This window comes from Balaenoptera physalus, assembly GCF_965194825.1.
Source record: "Balaenoptera physalus genome assembly, chromosome: 2".
Lineage (NCBI taxonomy): Eukaryota > Metazoa > Chordata > Mammalia > Artiodactyla > Balaenopteridae > Balaenoptera > Balaenoptera physalus.
Window position 1 is genome coordinate 77,233,898 of NC_138883.1, and position 26,278 is coordinate 77,260,175.

The 26,278-nt window shown below is 38.5% G+C and overlaps 1 protein-coding gene and 1 long non-coding RNA gene across 3 annotated transcripts in view; both read left to right on the forward strand.

Moving 5' to 3' along the window:
- The window catches only part of LOC309656284, a 374,358-nt gene that overhangs the window by 143,029 nt on the left and 205,051 nt on the right, over window positions 1-26,278 (forward strand). The gene's annotated exons all lie outside the window — the stretch shown is intronic.
- LOC309656220 (cell death regulator Aven-like) overlaps window positions 1-26,278 on the forward strand; it is a 192,332-nt gene that overhangs the window by 35,574 nt on the left and 130,480 nt on the right. Inside the window, exon 2 of the mRNA XM_082452456.1 lies at window positions 2,497-2,674. Within this exon, the coding sequence (XP_082308582.1) occupies window positions 2,497-2,674 (178 nt within the window). The remainder of the gene's footprint in view (window positions 1-2,496; window positions 2,675-26,278) is intronic.

Below are 26,278 nucleotides of genomic sequence, written 5' to 3' on the forward strand. Positions count from 1 at the left end.
TCGAGCTAATTATTTTGCTCAGGGTTACATTTTTGCCATGGCTATATCTGTGTTCAAAGTTTTTTACTAACTGGAGAACACTCTCTAAACTCTGTTTACCCAGTGGGTCAGCAAAAGAATATTGGATTTTCTCAAATTAAACTCTGCAAGTATTTTTCAGCTGTAGTTCTATTCCCCAAATTCTCATCAGTTGCAAAGCTATTTTCTTTAGAATGTTCCTGGTATATGTTGTTTATATAGCAGATCTCATTCAGTCACATACCTTTAATCTGCCAGCATCTTATGGTTCTGAGAAACTTACAGGAATGGTAGGAAACCTCTAGGTTTCAGGCAGTCTCTGCAATTTCTAGAATATAATGTGGATTGCTATTTTTGGGGTGCTGTCAAGGAGGTTTATGATATTTGAGTGCTGAAAGTGATCTTGAAAGGTCAGTTACTCCATTGTTTCATGAAAACTTATAAAAATTCGATTCAGGTGAGGACTGTTGACTACTGTTAAATTTGTTAGGTGAATGGTTGACGGGGAACTAGAAATTTGTAGTGGACCAAAATAACACTACACAGACAATTTCCTAGATGTAACAGGGAAAACATATCCATACAGTGGGTGGATCAGGCTTCATCATCCAAAGTCATTGGTTAATCTTAGCTTTACTTATGTTGGCTTAGCCATTTATCGTCTGTCATTTGATGTGATGTAACATAAGGTTCAGAGCACCATCTGTGATGTATTTTAGCCAAAAACTACCTGACTCTGTTGGGTGTTTAGATTAAAAAAATTTTTTTATCCACTCTTTCCTGTAAACTGATATACTAACACCACAAGGAAGCAGCCAGACAGAAGATGGGTCCTTTTGCATTCTACCTGTACTGGTCTCTTCAGTAAATCAATGTCATAAAAATAGAGGTTGTACTAGATTCAAAGAGACTTAAGGGACAAGCACTGAGATACAACGCATGATCTTGAATTGGATACTGGCTTAGACAAACCAACTGTAAAGGAAATATTTTGTCAGTTAGGAAAATTTGGAAATAGTCTGGATGTTATATGAAATGAAATTTACTGAAATGCAGAAGTGGAGAATATTGATGAAAAACTCTGGTTACCAAAAAAAAAAAAGTGTATATAAATATTTACATAGTAAAAGATCTGGAAGTATATACACTAAGGTGTTAGTAGTGGTACTCCCAGGTGATGGGAATGTGGGGTTTTAATATTTTTACTTGTCTTTTCCTCCTAATTTTCTGCAATGTACATGCCTGTTTCTGTGTTAATAAAAACTTACTTTAAAAAAGTCTAACTCATCCTGTACAGATGGATTTTTTTAATATATTTCACAAATTCTTTTCTTGGTAAGGATTTTATAATCTTTGGGATACTCCTTTGAATTGTACCGTTAGATTCTATATATATCTTTTAAAAAATTTAATCTTTTATTATGGAAAATTTCAAACACGTATTAAAATAGGTAGAATAATATAATGAATTTCCATGTACTCATCATCCAGCTTCAGAAATGATCAATTATGCCCAGTTTATTTCATCTCTGCCCACCATTCCTCTCCGCCTATTATTTGGAAGCAAACCCACATGTCATATCTTTGCATCCATAAATAGTTCAATATTTATTTCTAAAAGATAAAAACATTAAAAAAATAATGGTATCACACCAAACAATAAGTAAATAAAATATCTTGTTCACATTTCTTCAGTAGTCTTATAAGTGATTTTCTCTAGTTATAGTGTTTGAATCAGAGTACAAATAAGTTCCCAACATTACAATGGTTAGGTGTCCATTAAGCTTTTTTTTTTAACATCTTTATTGGAGTATAATTGCTTTACAGTGGTGTGTTAGTTTCTTATTAAGCTCTTTTAATCTATAGGTTTCTCCCTCCTTCCCCATCATTTATTTTCCCTTGCAATTTATTTGTTGAAGAAACTAGACCCTTTATCTTTTGTAATTTCTCACATTCTGCATTTTTCTGCATGCCCTCTTAACATTTTAATGCCCAAGTCTGGAAACTGTTCTCTAGAATGCATCTGAGTAGGTTCCCATTTAAAGCTTATAAAATATACTTACGGAATGTGTTTGTAAAATCTGTAAGTTGGAAGAACTAATTTCCATCCTAAAGTCTTTTGAATTTAAGACTCTTATAGCCTTGATTATTGCAGTAAGAAGAAACAACTCTTGAACTAGGATTACATTGGGCGTAGACTTTAGTGATTCAGTTACACAGATTTTAGGTAGGATCTCATCAGATTTCGTTTTCACAGCTAAGTGAAGAGTTTACGCTGAAAGTACATTCTGATATAATGGGGTTCTCTTGAAATATTATTTAATACTTGCATAGAGCTTGGTTTATAAGATGTGCTCTTTATCTTGATACCTATGTACTATTTTTTGTTTTGATTTGTTTTTAAAAATTTTTACTGCTAAGACTACTAAGGTTAAGATTTCCACTGCCTGCTTAACGATTTGTCTCTAATGATTGCAGGTCGAAGATGACAGTGATGCAGAGACCTATGGAGAAGAGAATGAAGAACAGGGAAATTATTCTAAAAGGAAGATAGTTTCTAACTGGGATCGATATCAAGATACTGAAAAAGAGGTCGATAATGAAAGTGGAGAATCACAGAGGGGGACAGATTTCAGTGTTCTCCTCAGCTCTGCAGGTATGAATTCCAGTTGCACGCGTACTGCTTAGTGCTATGAAAGTTGCATAGGCATTTGTGTTCCTTTTTAAATAGCATTTTAATAACTAGAAAATCATTGTTTGTTCTTTGGATTTTAAATTCAGGTAAAAGACAGTGTGTCTGATGGTTGGCAAGGAAAAAGTGACATTTTTTTTAATGGAAATCTGGGTTTCCATGTACTGATGTAGAAAGACTTAAGTCCTGGTTGAAATGGATAAAAGGCTTTATAGGAATGAAAAATGCTAAACTATGCCCCTCTGAATTGGGTAGGCTGAGAAACAGAAGTGTTTTCTTTGATTTCAGAGGAATTAGTACTGAAGTTTATACAAAGCTTTACAAAGTTTCTAGCATATATGTTCTTTTTTCCTTTTACATATTAGTGGGTAGGCACATATTGGAGCCATATGTGTCTGAACACTGATACTTTTCTTTGTTGGTTTTGGACAGTCTTCTCTGTCAGCAAGGTGAGAAACTCATGCCTTCTTTGACCAGCTGTTTACGATTGACTCTGATGAGCAACGCACAGCAGTGTGAGGCCTGAGAGTAGTAACAGGAAATGGACCAGAGCTGGTTGTATAGAAGGCTATTCCCTACCAGCGTGTGGCATAAGAATTCAAAGGATAAATGGTGGATAGACTTTTGGTTTTCAGGAGTTACGGATGGGGAGTGGGTGGGAGGTGGATGTGCTTATAAAAGGGCAACACGAAGGATCATTGCGGTGCTGGTACCGATCAGTATCTTGATTGTGGTGGTGGACACACAAACTCCTATATACACACACATAAAAGCGAGTGCAAATAAAACAGGGGAAATCTAAATAAGATTGGTGGATTCTATCTATGTCAAATGTCAATTCCTGGTTGGGATATTATACTATAGTTGTGCAAAATGTTATCATCGGGGCCAACCGTGTAGGAGATCTTGCTGTATTATTTCTGATGACTATCTGAATTTACAATTACCTCAAAAAAGTTACCAGGTTAAAAAAAATTTAAAGGATGAAGCTATGAGAAACAGAGAAATAAAGTGAAAGTAATATTTTCAGGTAGTTGGTTTTGAATTTCTTCTTCTCCCCGACTTTTATGTTGCTGTTGAGTTGTACCTATCTCTTTTCTCATCTGCCTGTATTTTTGAATGCCTGCACCAAACGAAGTATCATAAAGTGATGAATTGTCTTCCAAGTTACTAGAATAAACCCTTCGAGTAGGAAACGAAGAGGTAAGTGGAGACAGTGTTAGATTTGGGTAGGAGAGCAGATTCAGCCTGGGGTCATTATGTTTATGCCACGTAGCGTAACCCCCTTGTGTGGATGATGGCATCCAACTCGTTGTTCAGGGACTGGTAGCTCATCTTTTTGCCACTCAGATGAGTGTTTCCCTCTTATTACCTGCATTTTGGCCAGTTATGGATTGATAAGCACTTTTATTCAAGATAGGAGAAGGATAAAATGTCGGCTGGTCAGTTTCAATTTTTATCAGCTGTTCCACTAAAAGATTTAGGGGGCAAATTGAAGTAGTGCATAAAATTAACATGTGGACTACCTACCAGTGGATTTAACTGAATCAATTGTGTAGTCAAGTTACTAGGACGGTATCTGGCAATAAAAGAGACTGCATAAATGTTTGAAAGCAATTCAGAAAGCTAGTCTAATCCAACAGTTATGCACATTGGCTTATGATTTTGGTTATTTATTGTAGCGTTTTATTTATAACTTAAAGCCTGGCATGGTTTGGGTCTTATATGTATATTTTTCTTGTAGTCTGTCTTTGCTTACTGATTTCTTAAGCGGTTTGTTTATCGGTGATTAGTTTCTTGGGAGATGACAACTGTCACATCTTGATATGTGCTTACATTTCTTTCCCACTCTGCTGCTGATCTATCATTTTCTTTTCACTACAGCATAAGCCTGAGAAGAGCTGCCTTGCTTTCTTCCTGTATGGTGGGGTAGGCTATGTTGGATTACTTTTGAGAAGTGGAGTTCATTCTGTGATCATAAAATATTAAGAATGTCCTCTAGATAGGCTGACCATATTCCTTGGAATGATTGTGATTTTTAGTATACTGTACTTATTTGTATAAATAAATATACAACCCAGAAAAAATATCACTGACCGTACTCCTTGGAATGATTCTGATTTTTTAGTATACTATCCTTGTTTGTATAAATAAATATACAACCCAGAAAAAACATCCTAGACATGCACATCGTAAACTTTCCTAGATATTGCCAAAATGCTCTCCAAAGAGGAGATGAGCTGAGCTTCCTAGTGTCCGCCGTCTTTGCCAATACGTAGCACTGTTAGACTTTTAAAAAAATTTTTATTGTGGCCAATTGATTGAGTGGTATCTAGTTGAGGTTCCTGCAATTATTGGAGCACCCACCATTTCCAGGTACCGTTTCAGAGGCTGAGCATACAGAAGTGAAACAGAGCAGACACAAACCCCTGCCTCGTGGAGTTGACATTCTAGAGGGTGGAGACACAGAATAAAGGAAAGGAAACTATATAAGATGTCAAATGGATATAATTGCTTAGGGTAGAAATGAAGTGAGGAGGGGCCGTCACAATTTTAGAAAGGTGGCCAGAGAAAGTCTTACCGATAAGATGACAGTTGAATAAAAGACCTGAGGAAGGTGAGGGAGCAGGCATTGAGGATGTCTGTGGGAAGAGTGTTCCGGGCAGAGGCAGGAGCAAGTTCAAAGGCTTTGCAATAGGAGTAAAGGAAACAGCAGAGAGGCCAGCGTGGCTGGAGCAAAGTGAGCAGGTAGGCGGTGAGGTCAGAGATGCGTCACGTGGCCAGATCACCTGGAGGCTTGTAGACCATTATAAAGATGTTGGCTTTTACTCAGAGTGAAATGTGCAGCCACTGGAGGGTTTTGAAGAGAAGAGTGATATAGCTAACTCTTGTTTTAACGGGATCACTCTGGCTGCTGAGTTGGAATAACCTGAAGACTGGTGAGGGAGGGAGCAGGTAGACCAGTGAGGCTATTGAAATTCAGTTGTTCCTCGGTATTCATGGGGGTTTGGTTCCAGGACCCCCAGTGGATAACAACATCTGTGGATGCTTAAGTCCCTTACGTAAAATGGTGTAGTACAGCTAGTCCTCTGTTTCTGTGGGTTCTGGATCTGCAGATTTCTATCTGTGGTTGAATCCGCGGATGTGGAACCTGCAGATATGAAGGGCCGACTGCAATGCAGACAAGCACTGATGGTGGCTGGGGCTAGGGGTGGTAGCGGTGGAGGTGGTGAAACATGGTTGAGTTTCGGATCTATTTTGGAAGAACTGCAAATGTAGGGTATAAGATCGGACTTGCAAATGTGGTGTATGAGATTAAAAGATGCACAAGGATGACGCCAAGATTGCGGCCTGCAGAGCTAGAAGAAGGGGTTTGACATTAAATGAGATGGATGAAACTGTAGGAGGTGCTCAGTTTGCACGTGTTAAAATTGAGATGCCAGTTAGACATCTGTGTTAGTCAAAATCCTGTAGGAAATAGACGGTACACTCAGTATAATTATAAAGAAGTTTTAAGGAAGGAATCATTTACAAAGTTACAGGTAGCATGTAGGGAAAGCACAAAGATAGTACAGCATTGGGAGGGCAGGTAAAGGCAGAGATGTTACCACCCCTGTTACTAGAACTCTGAAGGAGAGCTTCATGTGAGAAGTTTGCCTTGAGAGGATGAATGGCCTTTGGTCTAAAGATGTCGCCAGCAAAGGTGACTCTCCAGGGAGAGGGACAGGGGAATAAGTGCTCTGGTCTTAGACTCCTTTTTTCCTCCATTCTCCTGCCAAGACTCCCCATAAGCCTAACCTACTGGAAGTCAGAAGGCAAGGGAAGCCTGAAGCTGTGATCCATGTAGATCAACCTCCTAGGGCAGAACAGAGAGGGGACGGGTGGAGAGTGAATCTGGAGTGGTAACTGCAAGAGACCCAGCACAACATCCAACAGGAAATATTGGAAATATCGGAAATATCAAGCATGTTGTTGGATAAAGGTATCTGGGGTTCGGGACCCGGGTTTGGACAGGAGATATACATTTGGGTGATGCCAGATGGTGTTTAAAGTTATGAGAATGCATGAGATGACCAAGGGAGTTATTGACTAGAAAAGTACTGAGCCCTGGGTACCACAGTGTCTAGAGGTTAGGGAAGTGAGAAAAGAACCAGCAAAGGAGAATGAAGAAGGAATGAAGGAGTGTTTCCAGGAAGAAAGAGGGATTTGTGTCAAACACAGCTGATGAGAGCCAAGAATTGACAGTTGAATTTAACAACAGAAGGTTACTGGTGATCTTAGCGACAGCAGTTTTGTTGGAGTGGTGGGCTAAATTCTTTCTTGGATTCAAAAAGAATATGGAAGGAGAGACATTTGAGACAGAAAGTATAAACAACTATTAATATTGAGGAATTTTGTTTATAAAGGGAAGGAGAATAATGGGCTGGTGGAGGAAGTGGGTCAAAACATATTTTTTAAACATGGGAGAAGTAATTGAATGTTTATTTGTTGATAGAAAGATCCAGAAAAGAGGTCAAAAATAACGTGAGAAGAGGTGAGAATTACTGGATCTGTGTTCTTTGGTCCACATGAGGTGATGGAATCGTTTGTACAGATGGAGCAATTGCCCACTGCCAGGGGCTGGGGCAGTTTTTCAACTGTAATTGGAGGAAACCCAGAATATTTGGGCATAGGTATAGGTAGGTGGGTAGATGTGATGGGGGCTTGAGGAAGTTCTCTTCTGGTTGCTTCTGTTTTCTTAGTGAAATGAGAAGGCTGTCAGTGAGAGTCAGGGAGGAGGTGTTGGAAATGTGAGGAGAGAGTAGAAGTTAAGAAATAGTTATCTATAGAAAACAAACTCATGGTTGCCAAAGGGGAAGGGAGGGGGATAAATTAGGAGTATGGGATTAACAAGTACAAACTACTATACATAAGATAGATAAGCAACAAGGATTTACTGTATAGCACAGGGAACTAGATTCAGTATCTTATAATAACCTATAATGAAAAATAGTCTGAAAAAATATATAACTGAATCCCTTTGCATACCTGAAACTAACATAATATTGTAAATCAACTACATTTCAATAATAAAAAAATACTAAAAAAGAAAGAAACAGCTGTCTAGAGAGTGGGAAATTGAATGAAATAGGAAAATGTGGTTTGGTTGCTGGGTGCTAATGGACGCCCACAGGAGGTTGATGGTCATGAATTTAAGGTGAGAAAAGGCGTGTTTTTCCCCCATTCACATTCTGCTGTATGGGTGCAGGTATGGAGGGATGGAGAGTAGGATTTAATCATGATTATATTGTTGTTCAGCCAGGCAAATGCAATGAAGTGAGAAACAGAAAAGGGGTGATTAGAATGACTGCCATTGCATTCAGGCTGGGTAAAGAGAGACGTGCAGGCATGAGAGAGGTGAGGGGCAGAGGAAAGATAGTGGGATCAGTGGACTGTAGATTTCTCTGTGCAGAAGGATTGTTGACCTCCTTGAAAGGGGTATGAGTCGGAAAGGGGGGAAGTGGTGGCCACAGAGTGGAGCATTTCAAGTTTGGGTTTAGGGGGGCAGAGGTTGTAAATGATGATAATGATATACTCTAGTATAAAAGCGTGAGTGAGTGGCTCTGAGCTGGCGTGGAGGGCTGGGTTGCTGCATTTCCTTGGCTAACTGTTGAGGCTGAGCATCTTTTTTTGCTGTGCTAGCTTGCTTCTATGAACTGCCTGCACACATTCTTTGACCATTTGGCTTGTTTGTTTCTTATTGACATATATTTTTAATATATTCTTGACATATTTTTAATATATTCTTGATACTTATCTTTTGATGTTTATTTTCACAGATATCTTCTATTATGGGATATTCTCTTACTTTTGTAATGGTATCTTTTGGTGCATGGTTTTATGTTTTAATGTAATTGAATTTATCAACTTTCTGCCTTACAGTATGTGTTGTTTTGTGCCTTGTTTGGGAAGTTCATCTTTCCCTCAAGATCACAAAGATATGTTCTCTTAAAAATTCAAATTTTGCTTTGTTTTCTGAAGCGTGTTAAATTTTATCAGTTGCTACATTCTTTCACAAACTTTAAAAAAAAACCTTACTGAGGTATTATTGACATATAAAAAGCTGTTCATATTTAACATATACAACTTGATGAGTTTGGGGATTAAGTTTGTACCTTTGAAATAGTCAAGGCCATAGAATGTCCATCAGCCCCCCAAATTTCCTCCCATCTGCTTTATCTTATTATTAATTTTGGTGGTAAGAACACTTAAGATCTACCCTCTTAGCAAATTTTAGGTATACAATACAGTCTTGTTAGCTACAGGTACTCTGCTGTGTAGTAGATCTCTACAGCTTACCTATCTTGTATAACTGAAACTTTTACGACCATTTTTAGATTAGTTGATTTTCAGTTTGGCTTCATAGAAGGTCACAGGCCTCTAAGTAGAACAGATCTGGATTTGAATCCTATTCTGTCATGTTTCTTTCTAATCTTAGGCAATGCTATTTCTCTCAGTAGGCAATGCAGGAATAGTAGGAAGTAACAGTGTTTGATTTGATGATGTCAGCATCTTATCCCAAATTTACCACTGATTTTAGTTCTGCTTAATGTGTAACCAAGGTACCTAGATTTAGTATTTATCTGAAATTTTTTGTTGTTAGAAGCTTAGTTAACTGTGTTCAGTAAAATAAAGTCCAATTTCTTTTTTTCCTTGAATGTTAGACATAATAGCACTGGTTGCCAACAGAATTTATATATCTTTGTTTTCCTGAGAAATTAAAAGTTAACCTTGGGTATAATATAACTGACTTATTGAGTCTATTTCTTGAATAATCAGTGGTGGTGGTCTGAGTTACTAAACATTTAACAGTTGGTGGCCTTAAGTTAAGTGATAAAACAGTCTTTTCCCCTTTCCAGCGCTTTGTTCCCTATAGTTATTAATCTGCTTTTCTCCCCCATCTCGGTGTCTGCCATGTGTCATGAAGAATCACCATTGCCATCGCAGTGTGTCATCCAGGCTTGGTTTCTCAGTCTATGCTTTGGACTGTTCTTTAGACATTATTTCCGATTCCAGAATTAGCTGTGCTTTGCATACACCTCTGGTCCAGTTCTCAACTGCCATTTTGAAGGCAGACTTTTTGCTAAGAGTATACCTAGCTTAATGGGGTGTTCTTCTCCTAGTAGGATTTCCATTACAGTGGTGAATTTTTGTAGACCATGAATGAATTCAAAGAGTGAATTTCTATTTTGTACACAGTTGGTGTATATGTACGTTGGTATATTAACTTTGGAAGGCAGTTTGTCATTTTCCAGTAAAGTTGACGCTCCAGTACTTCCAACCTTGGGAGATACTCTAGAGAAATCCTAGCACGTGTGTATCAGGAGACATGTGCATGAATGTGCATAGCTGTATTGTTCAGAAGAGTCACAAATGGAAGCAACTCAAATGCCCATTAACAGTGGGATGAGTACATAAATATTGTAAGTGGATGAATCTCTGAAACCTTCTGTGAATACCTCCAAAATACCTCAGTATGATTCTATTCATAGAAAGTTCAAACACAACAAAAAGTAAACTGTGTTATTTAGGGATGCATGTTTAAATGGTAAAATGAAAATCAAGGGCATGATTATTACAAAAATCAGGGCTGCAGTCACCTCCAGTGGAGAGATGAGGGGAAATGATTGGGGAGGGCGCATAGTAGGTGTGCGTTGGGGGTGGTAGGGAAGCTTCTGTGGCATCGGCGGTATTCTATTTCTTGATCTGGATAATGGTTCCTTGTGTTTGTTTAATAATTCTTTAAGTTGTCTATATCTATTGCCTATTCTTTATGTATCTCTCTATACGAGGGAAAAAAAAGTCTAAAAGTGGACTTCTCATGGTAGAATTTGTTACTAGCATAGACCATGGGAAACGTTTTGGGAGAAGCAGCCCTTTTCAGCACCTTCAACCTGTGTCTTCAACATGCAGGTGCTTTCTGCTTTATTTGAGTTTCTGGCCAGGGGCAGTGGCATCTCATTTTTATAAATGGAGGATATGGGAAGGGTACTAGTTTGCTTGAAGTCCTTTTTCTGGTAGGATTGGGAGTCTTCAGACATCTGTTTAGTACTCTTTCTGGAAGCCTTCAGCTTATAGCTAATCATGCCTTCAGCTTTTCTTTTTGAACAGTATTCTTGCAGTTCTAGGTTATGTTTCAAAACCTTTGAAAATGGTACCATACTCTCACATTCAGGCATATAATCTTCGATCTTTAAGCATTTTTTCTGCCTCCTACGTTTTTTTCAAATGGTGAGTTACTGAAACCATGCCATATGCTTTATTTTTTTCTTTCAGATGTCACAGATAACCAGAGTTAGACAAATGTTTACAGTGTGAGCAGGATGCACTGGGGCAACGTTGAAGATAAACATGAGGCAAACAGTCTTTTATGTGCAAGTCTATAAGCTGTTTATTTTAAGTGGAACAAATAAAAATGATTAGACTACAGTTTGGTCAGCATAGTTTTCTAGGCATATTTTCATTTAAAGCTGTTATAGGAAAAGCCCATCTATCCTATAGATGGGATGCTGACTGATTCGTGAATCATCGAATAAAGCCAATTAGACCTTCCAAAAAAAGCTACTATATATCTTCCTCAGTGTAATTTTATGAAAAGTTGATTTTGGGGGGAGATTTTCATTCTAATATTAGATTTTCTTGCCTCTGCATCCTTTTGCCAGCAATTAGACCGAAAGGGAAAAGAAGGCTGTCACTCTAGCAGCCTATATTTTTTCATTAAACTTTGAACCTTTTTTCCCATGAAGCAGCGGGACAGTTGAGTTGTATTTGCCCTCCTTGATTCAGTTCTTTTGTTTTTTTCTTTTTATTTGATATGTATTTTATTAGTTTTTGCTAATATATTCTTATATTACAAAGGCAACTTAGTGGAAAAACATTCCCTTTGATATTGGAATCATTTGAAATAACACAAGCAGAACTATCCATTAAAAAAATCTTTATTTGAACAACAACAACAAAAAGACAGGTTAAACCACACACACAGGTTAAAGCACACACACACGCACACACACACAAATCTTTCCTTTCTTACAGCTGGACATTGAAGTGGGTCTAATTTGATTTCCTTTTTTTTTCAAACCTCCAAAGATAGAAGCAGCTGAATACCTAGAAATCTGTTTGCTACCCTACTGGTCTCCTGCACCATTGTGTTTTCTATTGTTTTGATGAAGACTCTTTGGCTACTTTTACTCGTCCATCTGCTTCATTTTTATCATCACTGTCAATTTTCATTTTCTTGCTCTGAAACTGTAGTTTTCCTTAAACAGACCCAGCCTAGGCAGCTTTAATTCCTTCTCCTTTTCCTTAAATCTGTGACCTTTTGATTTCCATTTGTTGAGGGATTCTGGTTGATCCACCACAATTTTTTTCAGGGCTGTGTTTTATCTCTCCTGGTACTCCCCACCTCTCTTCTTTGTTCTCTAATTGGAGGTTACCATTATTGGCTTCTTCGGCTATATCTAGTGCTGCTTTAGCTTTCTCATGAAATAGAATTATTTCTCTCTTTTGCACCTTTGATGAAATCTATCCACTTTATTTCCCCACAATTTGAGGAAAGGAAGTGTAGATCTTCTCTACAGGTCGGATCATCTAAGTCATCCAAAAAACTCAGCAAAAACCTAATCTTTTCTTCTAGAGATTTCATTTCAGCATTTATAGCACTGCTGTTTTTCTTCTTGTTTAGCTCTCAGTTTAGCTTATACTTTATTTTGCCTTCTGTCTCTCTCTTATTTTTTTGCAAATTAATCTTTCTCGAAAAGTATTAGAGAGTCTGTCTTTACGCTTTTGGTCAGGGGTCTCTGTTTCTCATTTGAATATTTTGTGCTTGACCTTTATCTTCTAATCTTTCTTTTGTCACCAAGGGTTGTACCAGTTGAGAAGCCTTTTACATAAATGGATCTGTTTTTACATCATTTTTTATGGTCATCAGTCATCAGACATTTTATACTCATCAGAGAGAGTTTTGCATGGAGAGCTTCTGATTTTCGCTTTATCTTTATTTATTTTCATGGGTTTTGACTTTGATTTTCTTACTACTTCTATTAAAGTCTGAGGGATTTTAACCTGTTGAATTATATTATCTCCAGAGGTACCCAGCTTTCATCCAGTTTGATCTGTTCCCTAAAAAATTTGTCTTATGGCAAATTATAGTCAAATAACACTTGGTTCGATGACTGATTTGGGTCCCAGAGCAGCCATTTTTTCACCACCGCCATTTTTGGCTGTTGTTGCCATCTTCCTGAGCCCAGTCCTTCAGAGCTGAGCCGCAGTGACTGAAATGTCTCAAGTTCATTTTATGAACTGAATGTTTATTTAGACTATTAGATAATTTAGATTATTCTTACTAGAACTTTTACTGAGAGAACATTATTGAATCTTTTTGGATTTGACTTGTATTCCAGATACTGTTCTGGTTGATAAATGTCTGACTGGCTACATCATCAAATCTGCATGTTACATTCTAACAGCATCTAGCATATTCCTCTCAACTCTGCTGTCTACCCTCTCAGTCTCTTTATTCTTGTGGACTCATACTTCGCTTTAAAAAATTACCCTCATTTAAAAGAGGGTTTTGGGAAGCAGAGCAAATAAATGCTCATGATCAATGTCATATTTAAGTGGAAGTTGATAAGTTCTCTTTACTTGCTCTAGAAAGAGACAATAAAAGAGTTATTTTGGTAAAGCCTTTAATGAAGGTCAGGGTAGAACCTCTTCTAATATGAATAGCATGGAACATGAATTTAAAGGCTATGAAAAGGGCAGACATAACCATAGGATTGTGATAACAAAGTCGTCTATTTCAGTAAGTGTACCCAAAGTGTTGTATGTGTGTTTTGGTTGTAGAATGGAAGGTGCATTGGATTGATGGATGTCAGCTGAACTGTCTTGGTTCTGGTTGTCACTTACTAACTACGTGCCCTTGAGGGAGTAAAACTCTCGGAACTTCCTTTTTTATTTTTTTAAACTGTAAAAAATAATACCTGCCTTGCTTTAATCCAGGATGGTTGTAGGGATCATGTAGAACTATTAAATAAACTACAAAGTGCTGTAAAAAGTTAAGAATTATTTTATAGGCAAAGACAAGCAAACTGTTGGGGTAGATACACAGTGTAAGTGTGACAATTGAGAAAATCTAGTGGTATTTAAAATCATGCCATTAACATGGGGCCATCATTAAAGTAACAGCATAATACTGACATATATAATTAGAATATAAAACACCATGGCCATTAGCTCGTTTTCTCTTATGGGATTTGTTGACCTCTTTCAATCTCTACAACTACAGAGGTGACACAGGGAACTTGAAAGATGATTAAAAATGGGAAAAATTGGATCTGTGATGAAATGTTTATGATGCTAAGGAAAAGAAGTCTGAGAAGTGATTTAATAATTATGTCATATGTGTTCCAGGCCCTAAAGACAATGGAAAAAACCAAATGGGCTCAAGTAAAATGTAAGGGAAATAGATTAGATATTCATGTACATTTTGTACATGAGATGTTAACTGGGCATCTAAGGGAGAGTTGGGGAATCATCCTAATTGGAAATCTTTCAGAATAGATGTGGTCTCATTTGACTGGAATGGATCCAACAATTGTCCTTCCTGTGGCACAGGGACAGGCAAGGTGATTTATCAAGGAATTTAATTTTATTATTTATTTGTTTGGCTGTGCCTCTCGGCTTGCAGGATCTCAGTTCCCCTACCAGGGGTTGAACCGGGCCACGGCAGTGAAAGCGCAGAATCCTAACCACTAGGCCACAAGGGAACTTCCAGGGAACTTTTTAAAAAATCCTATAATTCTGTTCTCCTGGCTTCTTTAAATTTTGCAATGATTCTATAGCATTTTACTCAAGTACATAAAGTTAACACTTCCAGTGTTCTCAGAAGGGTTAGGCTTAAAATAAATAAGTAAAGGGTGTGTGTGTAAATGGATCCCTGTGGCCATTAGTGACCCTGTGACAGCAAATGACCTTAAGCTAACAAGCTGATGGCAATAAGTACTGCCATTTCCTGAATACCTACCAGGTGCAGGATGTAGGCTTTCTTCTATATCATTGATTCGGAACGGTAACTACAGGGTAGATTTCATTATCTCTACATGTGTTGAAATTAAGCCTTACAAACAATGTTAAATAATATATGCAACATTCACACGTCTAATATGCAGCAGAATAAGGATTCCAACTTAAGTATGCCTGGCTTCAGAGTTGGTATCTTTCCCATTTGACACTATCCATTAAAGTCTACATGTACAACATTCTCTAAGATACACGTTCTCTTGTATATCTGTCTCTGCAAAAGGAAGCTTTATTGTTGACACTTGGTCTGCATCTTGGGAGAGGGTTTGTGATTGGTTGAGAAGCTGCCATGGGGCTGGAGGCAGAAGTCCAGAGGCCAGGGAGCTGCAGCAAGGCCTTAGAAGGTGCCGCCCCTGGAGGCTTCTAGCCATGCTTACGGCTGAGCATTTCAAAGAGGCCTCACCCAGCCCTGCCTCAGGCTGGCCCGAGGAGGTTGCTCAGGTGGTTGTCCTTCTTGATGAATTTCACCTATTTGTCCAGGAAGTGTTTCTCCAGGAAGTCAAAGAGATGGGAGTGTCTGTGGGCAGAACCCAGGGCATGCAGCTTCAGCAGGACCCGGTTCAGGGTTTCCTCTAGGGCCAGGGCCCCTTCCTTGCCACCCAGACTGTGACCTCACTCATCCTGAGGCCGCTTCTTCATGTCCTGGACGAGGACTCAGCTGCAGCCCTGGTTCTGGATCTTCTAGAGATGTTTGGTGCCCTTGCACTTTTCCGGCAGCTCATCGCCAGCGACACTTTTGCAGCTGGAATGGAAGCCCAGAGAGAGGGAGGTATAGGAAGCCCACAGATGCAGGTTGATCAGGTGGGTGATAGCAGCTTTGACCTGGTGGAAAAATTCTGGTGGATCTGGGAGCTCATGGTTGATTGGCAACAAGGAGCTAAGCACAACATCTGGGGTTAGCTGTTGTGGGAAGCAAAGGATGGCAAGAAGATGTCCTGGAGGCTGCAGCTGGAGAGGGGGTTTGAGGGGTGAGGAAGGGGGCAAATCTTGGGTCTGTTCCACCTAACACCGCTGAGGCAAGAGACAGGTCCAAGGACTGCCTGGTGCTGTTGATTCTTTCGGTTAAAAAAAAAAAGCCAATATCAAATGAATTTGATGGAAAAAAACTCAAATATATATTTTCCATCTGAAAGGTGACATTAACTCAAAAGATTAAAACCCACACAGGATACTGTGTTGTATATTCTTAGTGTACTGTCATACTTGAAGGGAGTGGAAGGAATAGCTTCGCATGATTTGTTATGAGAATACTACATCTGTCTCAGCATTTTCAGTTAACCTAAGAATGGAACTGATGCTAATGAAATATCGATATATACTGCTTAATTTAGTGACTGAGTGTGGTGTACATTCCCCACATAGCTTTTCATAATCTGTGGTGGGAATTCCTCTTGGAAATTAAATCTGTATCTTACATGTGTCACTGGCACTTGTGGAAGGGACGTAATAGTCACGTGGTCATTATCTGTTATCCCTTAAATATTGCATCCTGTGTATTGTACATAGAGGGAGATGTTTCAGTGTTAATGACACTGCTAGTCTCTTAAAATCATGAAGTTTGAGAAAGTTTGTTTTCTTCATCTATTCATCTGTCATTTACTAACTAAGTAGATAATTTATGTGGTTTTAATATTTACCTTGAGAATTCTGTGACAGAGTTTTCTGCCTTGTTTTTATACAGTTTAGTCTTTATGAAATTTTATATTGAAATTTGAGGTTATCATGAATAACTTTGGATAACCAAAATTAGTAGAATTCTAAGTTTGTTGTCATGAATTTCTACCTCCATGGTGGGAATGCAGCGGGAATCACATCTGTCAGAAGAATCCTTGGAGGTAATTTTTTCATTATCTTTTATTTCCTTTCTTGAGTTTCTATTTTTGAACATTTTCTAGAAATTAAGAGAATGAAGCTTAAGGAGATTAAGTGACTGTGTCCATGGTCTTGATATTGAGCAGCTGTCTTTGGCTTCAAACTCAGGATTTCTAACTGGTAGTCATTCATTTAGCAAACACTTAACAAGTGTCTGCACTGTGTCCCATGTCATGCCAGGTGTTAAGGGTACAGAAATGCCTAAAACATTCCCTGTGATTGAGATTATTGTTGGACCATCCTACACTGTTGGTGGGAATGTAAATTGATACAGCCACTATGGAGAACAGTATGAAGGTTCCTCAAAAAACTAAAAATAGAACTACCATATGATCGAGCAATCCCACTCCTGGGCATATACTGGGAGAAAACCATAATTCAAAAAGACACATGCACCCCAGTGTTCATTGTAGCACTATTTACAATAGCCAGAACACGGAAGCAACCTAAATGTCCATCAGCAGAGGAATGGATAAAGAAGATGTGGTACATATATGCAATGGAATATTACTCAGCCATAAAAAGGAACGAAATAGTGCCATTTGCAGAAATGTGGATAGACCTAGAGACTTTCTTACAGAGTGAAGTAAGTCAGATAGAGAAAAACAAATATTGGATAATATCGCTTATATGTGGAATCTAGAAAAATGGTACAGGTGAACTTATTTGCAAAGCAGAAACAGACACAGATGTAGAGAACAAACTTATGGACACCAAGGGGGGAAGGTGGGTGGCATGAATTGGGAGATTGGGATTGACATATATACACTACTATGTATAAAATAGACGACTAATGAGAACCGACTGTATAGCACAGGGAACTCTACTCAGTGCTCTGTGGTGACCTAAAGGGGAAGGAAATCTAAAAAAGAGGGGATATATGTATATGTATAACTGATTCACTTTGCTGTACATCAGAAACTAACACAACATGGTAAAGCAACTATATTCCAACAAAACTTAATTATAAAAAATAAAAGATGATTGTTGGGAGAGGCAACAGGGGTCCTGAGCATTCCTGCATGTTCCTGTTGGACAAGCCAAGAATGTGGGACCGTGACCGCTCTCTCTACCTGAGGCAACAAGCAACCGTGAGGGATGAGGTAACATCTCCCCCAGGCAAAGGTCAGGCTTGCTTCCACTTACTGTAAGAGCAGTGATTCTCCCAAGCTTGGTGTTCCTTTCCTGTAACATGACCCATAGCATGTAGAGGATTCCATGATGGGCTCTTTGAATTACTGCTCTGAGGCAGAGGGGGCCTGAGAAACCAATGCAAACGAACATGAAGCTTTGGCCTTGAGTAATCATGTCCTTGGTCTCTGATCCAGGAGTCTCATGTCTTCTGCCAGCATCCATGGAACAGTAATAGGCTAACTTACTATCTTACAAATAGGATAAAATCTCAGACCCTGAATAGTACTTGGCAAGTATCAATTGTGGGAAAATACAGGTGAGAAAACCAACAATTACAGTTCAGTGTGGGCAGCACAGAGCTGTGGAACAACCAAGGGAGGACACCCAGTTCATCTTGGGAAGGTCAGGGAGGCTTTTCTGAGTGCATTGCTCTTGACCTGATCATACTGGATTGTGTGTCTATTGAGGGTAGATCTTTTTATCCTCAGTATTTGGCATGGTACACAGCACATGGTTCGTGACTATAAGCTTGCTGAATGGTTGAATAAACTGTTATTTGTAGCTGCTGGTTGTGATTTACTGCATCAGTGGTTCATATATTTGCTACTGCGGTTTGTCTCCTTTTTAAGAACTATAGTCCTGGGAAGATAGTCTTCAATGAAAAGCAACTCACTTTGATGCCTAGCATAAATCTGTTCCAACAAGTGAGGAAGGTGGTCAAGTTGCAGGATATCTTGCATGTGTATTCATTTAATACTAAGTAATATTAAGGCCCAATTATTTGTTTTTTGACTTTTTAATTTTCTAATACTACTTAGATTTTTCAGAAGAGTTGCAACAATACTTCCCTTATACCCTTCACCTAGCTTCCCCTAATGTTAAATAACATCTTAAATAAACATGGTACCTTTATCAAAACTAAGAGATTAATGTTGGTATACTACAGACTATATTTGAATTTCCCCGTTTTCTCCCCACTGATGTGCTTTCTTTGTTCTAACTCAGGATACCACATTGCATTCATTTATCTCCTTAGTCTCCTCTAATTTGTGACAGTTTTTCAGTCTTTTCTGGACACTTTTGAAGAATAGTGGTTAGGTATTTCATAGGATCCCTCAGTTTGGGTTTTTCTGATATTTTCTGGTGATTGGACTGAGGTTATGGAGTTTTTTGGGGGGAATACCACAGAGATGGCGTGCCTTTCTTGTTAGCATACATGCTATCGATGTGACATTACTGATTGTGTTGACTCTGATCCCTTGATGAAGATGGTATCTGTCAGGTTTCTCCACGGTCAAGTTACTTCCTACTCTCTGTTCACTAAGTCCTCCTCACACTCAAGGGGATGGGAATTAAGCTTCATCTACGCAGGGGAGGAGTGTCAAGGAATTGGTGGGCATATGTTAAAATAGTGACAGTAAATAATAACTATCTTGGGGGAAATATTTTTAGGTTATGCAAATGTCCTGTTTCTCCTTAAAGGCTCAGGAGAACCAGTTCTCTCAGAATGAGGCCAAGAGTTGCCTGGGACAAAGCATTTATATTAATTGAATGGGGTGAATGAGGGTACATTTGTTAAACATCAATCATTGATTTTAATTTCTTCATTAATCAGTTACAAAATGCTTATTTATCTCTGAGGATGTGTTGGCTACCAATTAAGAAGGTACGTATGTATGTGTGTATATATGTGTATGTATGTGTGTATGTATGTGTACTTATGCATGTGTGTATATGTGTGTTTGTGTGTGTGTGTGTGTATATATATATATATATATATATATATATATGAATAGCTTCATTCCAAATGACTTGTATACATGTCTAAAGTCCATTGATCAGAAAAACTTCATTTAAAGAATAGATAGATATATATGTATAACTGAATCACTGCTGTACACCTGAAACTGAAACTAACACAACATTGTAAATCAACTAAACATCAATTAAAAAAGAAACTTTGTTTAATGTTGTGCTTCTTGTGCAAGAGACTGTCTTGATGTCCCATGCAATCAGGAGGTGCAGTCTTCCAAAAGTTACTCTAGCAGTTGATAGATGAGAGGGAGGCATGCTTCAGTGGGCCAGCAGTCATCCCAGCACATACCACCTATGTGGCTGATCTTCCATGGAAGTTGGGGTAATTCTAGGGTAGCCTTTGTTGCCCCAGGTGCTGTCCAAACAGGGGCTGGTCCAGAGAGAGAATCTGTTTAATGTGTCTTTAGATTGATAAGGGGAAAAACATCCTGACATTTTGACGTATGACATAGCCATTTATCCTTACTGCTATTCTCAGCAACCCCATAATCTGAATGTATTCTTGCTTAGATATTTGAGTTGAGTAAGAGAAAATCTGCAATAGTATTTGGTACAGTGCTACAGTGCTAGATATGGGTAAGGACTTACCACATTTAAAAAAAATTTGTAAGATCTTAAAAAAATATATGATCACCATTTGGCAGTGATCAAATCAAATTGAATTTGACCACTGGACTGAAATTTGGTCTCTTAACCATATGTTACTGCTTTGCTCCAGAACAGATTTTAGTGATGAGCTATTGTCAGGAATACGTTCATTTCTTTTTTCTTTCTTTTTTTTTTTTTTTTTGCAAAGCACAGCATTTCTAATTCTTGGTGTCATCAGAGTAGGGTTTAGATGAGAGGAGGGGGTATTCTTGCAGGAATTTGCAATGTAGAAGGCAACATTGTTGTGATATGTATTGGGGCCATTTCATATTAATTTAGGTTGAATAACAATATTTGCCTTAATTGGGGGTGGAGGGGGTAGATGAGGTGTAGACATAAATTCAAATTTCAAACAAAACGTGTTAAAATAGTTCTTATTTGTAGAGCACTTGGCCAGGTAGTTGGTACTTTATGTACAACATTCTATTTAACTTCAAGATAACCCTGCAAGGTCGATATTGGACCGTTTTACAAATGAGGCAAATTAAGCTCAAGGAAGTTAGATAATTATTTGCCTAATGTCACATCACTAGTACATGGTGAAACTGCAGTGTAATTTTCTATCAGCCTGATTCCAAAACCCATCACTATTCTTTACTGAACTCTTACCTTCTGACTATGCATGCAGTTGGCTGTGTGGCAGTAGTCCCTTTTGGTATATTGTATAGAAAATGAGTCATTTCATGGTCTGGGAATAGTTATGTCCCACCCCCTGCCCCCCTTGTAGTAAAAACAAACAAACAAAACTTTTAGCTACTTTAAAAAAGTTATCTTTGTTGTCTAGTTTGTTGCCTTTTGATCTGCTCATGAGAATGGAAACATTACTCTTATTACCTGCTACTTGTTTCATTTATACTGAAAAGTATGGAAAAATAGGGATTTACTTCAACTGTCTGACTTATTATGACAGAGGTACTCAGGAGCTCTAACACGGAAATGAGTTTTTCTTGACTGCTGATAATTAGCAACTCGAGCAAGAGGATAATTATGTGTTAACCTATTTATGCAGTGTATGTGTAAATGAAATTCATCTGCTTCATATTAGGAAAATTGACAAGGCATCACTATTGTTAATATTTTTCACATTACCCTCTTGGATTTTTAATTTGGATGTCTTCTTATAATTTTGAGAGAAAATCCAAAGGGATCGTTGCCAGGGCTTAGAGGAGTCTTGGAAAAAGTTGATTGTAATATTTGCACATAAACTCACTGTAATCTCAGTAGGCCGTTGAGCATTTTTACAACTTGATGATCCCCATTTTAAAGTGAGAGAGTCCTTATTTGCAAAGCGTTTCTGAATCCCAGGTTAGTCTTTTTTGAATTTTGATTGGAGACTGTCGTGATGTCATTTTTAGGGTAGGCTGGAGTTACCTATATGAGAACTGTATCATTTCCCTTACATTATTTATTTATTTATTTATTTGGCTGCGTTGGGTCTTCGTTGCGGCGTGCGGGCTCTTCATTGTGGCGCACAGGCTTCTCTCTAGTTGGGGCACGCGGGCTCCAGAGTGTGCGGGCTCAGTAGTTGCGGCATGTGGGCTTAGTAGTTGTGGTGTCCAGGCTCTAGAGCACGCGGGCTCAGTAGTTGCAGCACATGGGCTTAGTTGCCCTGCAGCATGTGGGATCTTAGTTCCCCAACCAGGGATGGAACCCTCATCCCCTGTATTGGAAGCGCAGTGTCTTCACCGCCAGGGAAGTCCCTAAATGCCTCTTTAAATGCTCCAGAATGAGTATACTTTAAAAGCCTCAGGGATCTTAACCACTGGACCACCAGGGAAGTCCCTCCCTTATATTTTGAAGTCAGAATGGTATTGCACATTAGTAGTTTTCATACTGTTCTTGATGCTTTAATTTGCTTATGGTGTAAATGGAATTTGGGAACAGCTAAGGGACTTGCCTATACCTCTATTCAGAGCAGGAAGTAATTTTGGGCTCTGTTTATAGCTAATGATAAATGGGCCAAGTTGTGGGACCAGTTTTATCATTAGACCTCTGCCCCTTTTTTTTCTCTGTGGTGTTCCCTTTTCTTTCCCATTTAGGTACTTGACCACCTATTGTAATGCTCAAGGCTTTTAGGTACTCATTTATGCTTTGCCTGCTCTCAGGGTACCTCTCCTAGGAAGCCCATTTGTGTATGTTTGATATTCATACGTCGTGCTCATATCATATATGACCATCAGGCCACAGTTGGAGAAATCAGAGGGAGTGTTGCTTGAGGGGCAGTCCATTGGAGTGTTCATGTGAGGGACTATACCAGGACACCCTTATATAAGTAAAGCAACAGGTAGCGTGAAATCATTTTAGAGCAGGCTGCTGGGTGAGGTCTTGTCAAGTTAAGACATTCCCGGTACACTGGTACTTAAAAGGTAAGCTGCTAACAAAAAGATATTAAATCTGGTCTGTGTAGGAGTGTGCATGTGTCAGCTATACAGTATAATTCCTAAAGAAGAATTTGCTGTTCCTGATGTAACTTTAAAACAATGTGTCTTCAGCTCTGCGTGTTTGATTTTCTTGTGCCTCATCTCTACTGTGCCCGGTTGCTATGAGCCGTACCTAGTTTACTGTGGGATCATTTAAAAAAAAATAGTACTTATTCAACCAGAATATCTTAGTCTTTGGCCCTGGTATTCTTTTTTTTTTTTTAATAAATTTATTTATTTATTTATTTATTTATTTTTGGTTGCGTTGGGTCTTCGTTGCTGTGCGTGGCCTTTCTCTAGTTGCAGTGAGCGGGGGCTACTCTTTGTTGCAGTGTGTGGGCTTCTCATTGCAGTGGCTTCTCTTGTTGCGGAGCACAGGCTCTAGGCACGCAGGCTTCAGTAGTTGTGGCATGCAGGCTCAGTAGTTGTGGCACACGGGCTTAGTTGCTCTGTGGCATGTGGGATCTTCTTGGACCAGGGCTTGAACCCATGTCCCCTGCACTGGCAGGCGGATTCTTAACCATGGCGCCACCAGGGAAGTCCAGCCCCTGTTATTCTTATGCTCTTTTTTTTTTCCTTTAACACTCAAAATCATAGTGAAAAAGTGAGTTGTTTCTTATTTTGAAACCCGGAGAATAGAGAATTAAGAACTATCATTACATAATTAATTCATAGCTAAAAACAAGTAAGGACTCACCTGAATGGTTTCTTCTAATAACCGGTCTTAAATCTCTTGGGTTGCTCCTGCTATTCCAGTAATCAGCAGCTGACATAAACATATACAGCCATGCATAAGTCGCTTTTTTCCTGACCACTTCAAGTCCCTATTGCTTTTTTACATGTACCCTTTAAGATCCCCAAGGGCGACAAACTAACAACTCTTTTTTAAAATGAAATTTTTTTAAAAATTTATTTTAATTTTTTATTAAAAATTTTTTTTTTGGCCATGCTGCATGGCTTGCAGGATCTTAGTTCCCTGACCAGGGATTGAACCCAGGCCCCAGCAGTGAAAGCACCGAGTCGTAACCACTGGACTGCCAGGGAATTCCCCAAACTAACTACTCATAGTTGAGTGAAGTTAGTTTGTTTTGAACTTTTGATGTCTTTTTCCTCATTCTTCAAGGGGCATCGTAGAATGTACACCCTGAAACAATCTTAGATATCGTTTGGTCCAAATCTTTCACTTTTCAAATTGGGAAACTGAGACCCATATAAGTTGGGGTTTAACCTAAGGCCATATAGGTATTTGTTGGAGGTGAATTGCTCAGATAAGTATCTTTTCTGAAGGCTTATAAGATAGAGTGGTTTCCAAATCATAGCAGTAGACATCCCATTGAATTCCAGTTTTTATTTGGAAAGGAATTTGAGTTGATTCCTTGGGGGTCGTGTCCTTGGGGTAAACAATAATCAGACTGGTATGTAGAGAGAAAATAGAGATCATTTTTTTCAGAGTTAAAAATTGTGAATATTCTCAAGTATATAAACTTTCCCAAACATATTCATATAGAATGAAGAAGAAACCTGGAGTACCATGCAAGCCAAAAGTTCCATCTATTGCCTGATTTTTGGCTGTCTCGTTTTGCTACCCCTACTCTCTACTCTTGCCTGACATGGATATATATCTTTTTCCTCTGTCCATTTTCCACGTTTGCTTTTGTTAGACCTGGGACTTCAGTATAGAAGCGAATATTACTGATTAGTTTCCATGTTTGTGATATATATCCTTCTAATGTTTCTTGGGTGTAGGAACCACGGGAAAGGAAAAAACAGAGGCTGATTTCTGTTTTTCTCAGACCCTTTAAGGACCAATTTGTACAACTTACTTTTCATTTGGTACTTTTCCCAGTTTTTAAAATGTACTTCTTTTCCTTTTTTTTAAATCTCGTAGAGACTTCTGTCTGCAATGGATTTACCACAGTCTAGTTCCCCAACATGTTCAGAGGCTGTCTGGGAGATACTAATAATACGTAAGTGCCACTTTGATCAGAATGGCCAGTCTATATTGGATCTCTGCCTACAGAGAGATTTTCTTCTCTCATCATCTACTCTGATCCCCCAGTCTTTCTGGACCAGTTCATTTGTAGTTTTAAATAGAAGCAGTGAATTTTGAACCAGTCTTTCTGATTGAAGCCTGGCTGCTTTAACAGATAGGACTCACTTACCTGAAGATCTTATTATTGGAAACATAGAGTAATAGAGCACCTGTGATTCTCCATTCGTAGAAATAGCGTTTCAAGGTTCAAAATTGCACAGAGATATAGGGATGTAATGAAAAGGAAAATATGCATGGGCCATCCTTTCTTTCAGAGTGTCCTTGAGGAGAGAGAACATATGAATTGTGCTCAGTGAAGCCACTGGGCTGGGCTACAACAGCCTGCCTCTTAAGTATGCTGTCAGAGCCTCCTAACGAGAGAGAAAGTGAATGTGTAAAATTGGAACTTATTGTGATGTGCAGTATTTGATGTTTGGTGGATAAAGGCAAGGGGAGAGTAGGAGGAGGTGGTGAGGAGGGGAGGGTTTGTCTGAATCTGTCTCATTTTCAGCATTTGTTGATATGTTAAATCAGATGATCTTTCTATGGTAACAGTATACCAGAAACAGTATCCTTTTTTTTTTTTAATTTAATCTTTATTTTATATTGGAGTATAGTTGATTTATAATGTTGTGTTAGTTTCAGGTGTACAGCAAAGTGAATCAGTTATACATATACATATATCCATTCTTTTTCAGATTCTTTTCCCATATAGGTTATTATAGAATACTGAGTAGAGTTCCCTGTGTTATACAGTAGGTCCTTGTTGATTATCTATTTTATATATAGTACTGTGTGTATATGTTAATCCCAAACTCCTAATTTATCCCACACTCCACCTTTCCCCTTGAGAAACAGTAACAGTATCTTTCAAGGGGTGAGAGTATTGTAGCTAACTCCCAATTGTTATCCTGAAGGAAGGCTTCCTTGTCTCCCTGTAAGAAGTCCAGCCTTACGTTCCCTTTAAACGCGGTTCTTCTGGGTTTTGTTTTATTTTGTTTCTAAAAAGGGGAGTGGCTGGATTTTCCGACTGTCCTTCGAGCGAGGAGATGCTCATTTTCAGTCTTCCTAGCTCTTTGGTACTGACTTGAGCCAAAAATGCAGTTTTTAAAAACACAGTATTAACCTTACCATACCTAGTTCATGCCTTTGTGACCACAAGTTGAGGTATTTCTTTTCTACATAAGAAATCACTGTTGAGGCTTGGTTTCCTTCCCAAGGGACCCTGTAATATTGATTATTTTACTTTTACCCAGGATGTTACTATACCATAGGAAGCTGATGCAGTGGGGAGGTGAAAGAAACTAGCCTTTGATTCTGTTATCAAGGACATTTATTTCAAAAGTTCAGCTGGGCATCTGAGACAGGAAGGGTACAATAAATTTTAAAAAAGTCTTTATCTCTGCCTTGGTATTTACATTTATTTAAAATATTTGTAATGAAGATAGTTCTGTAAAGAATAATTAAGTATCCTTCTGATACTTAAAAACCTTAGTATAGATGTAGAATTATAACTAGCTCCTAATA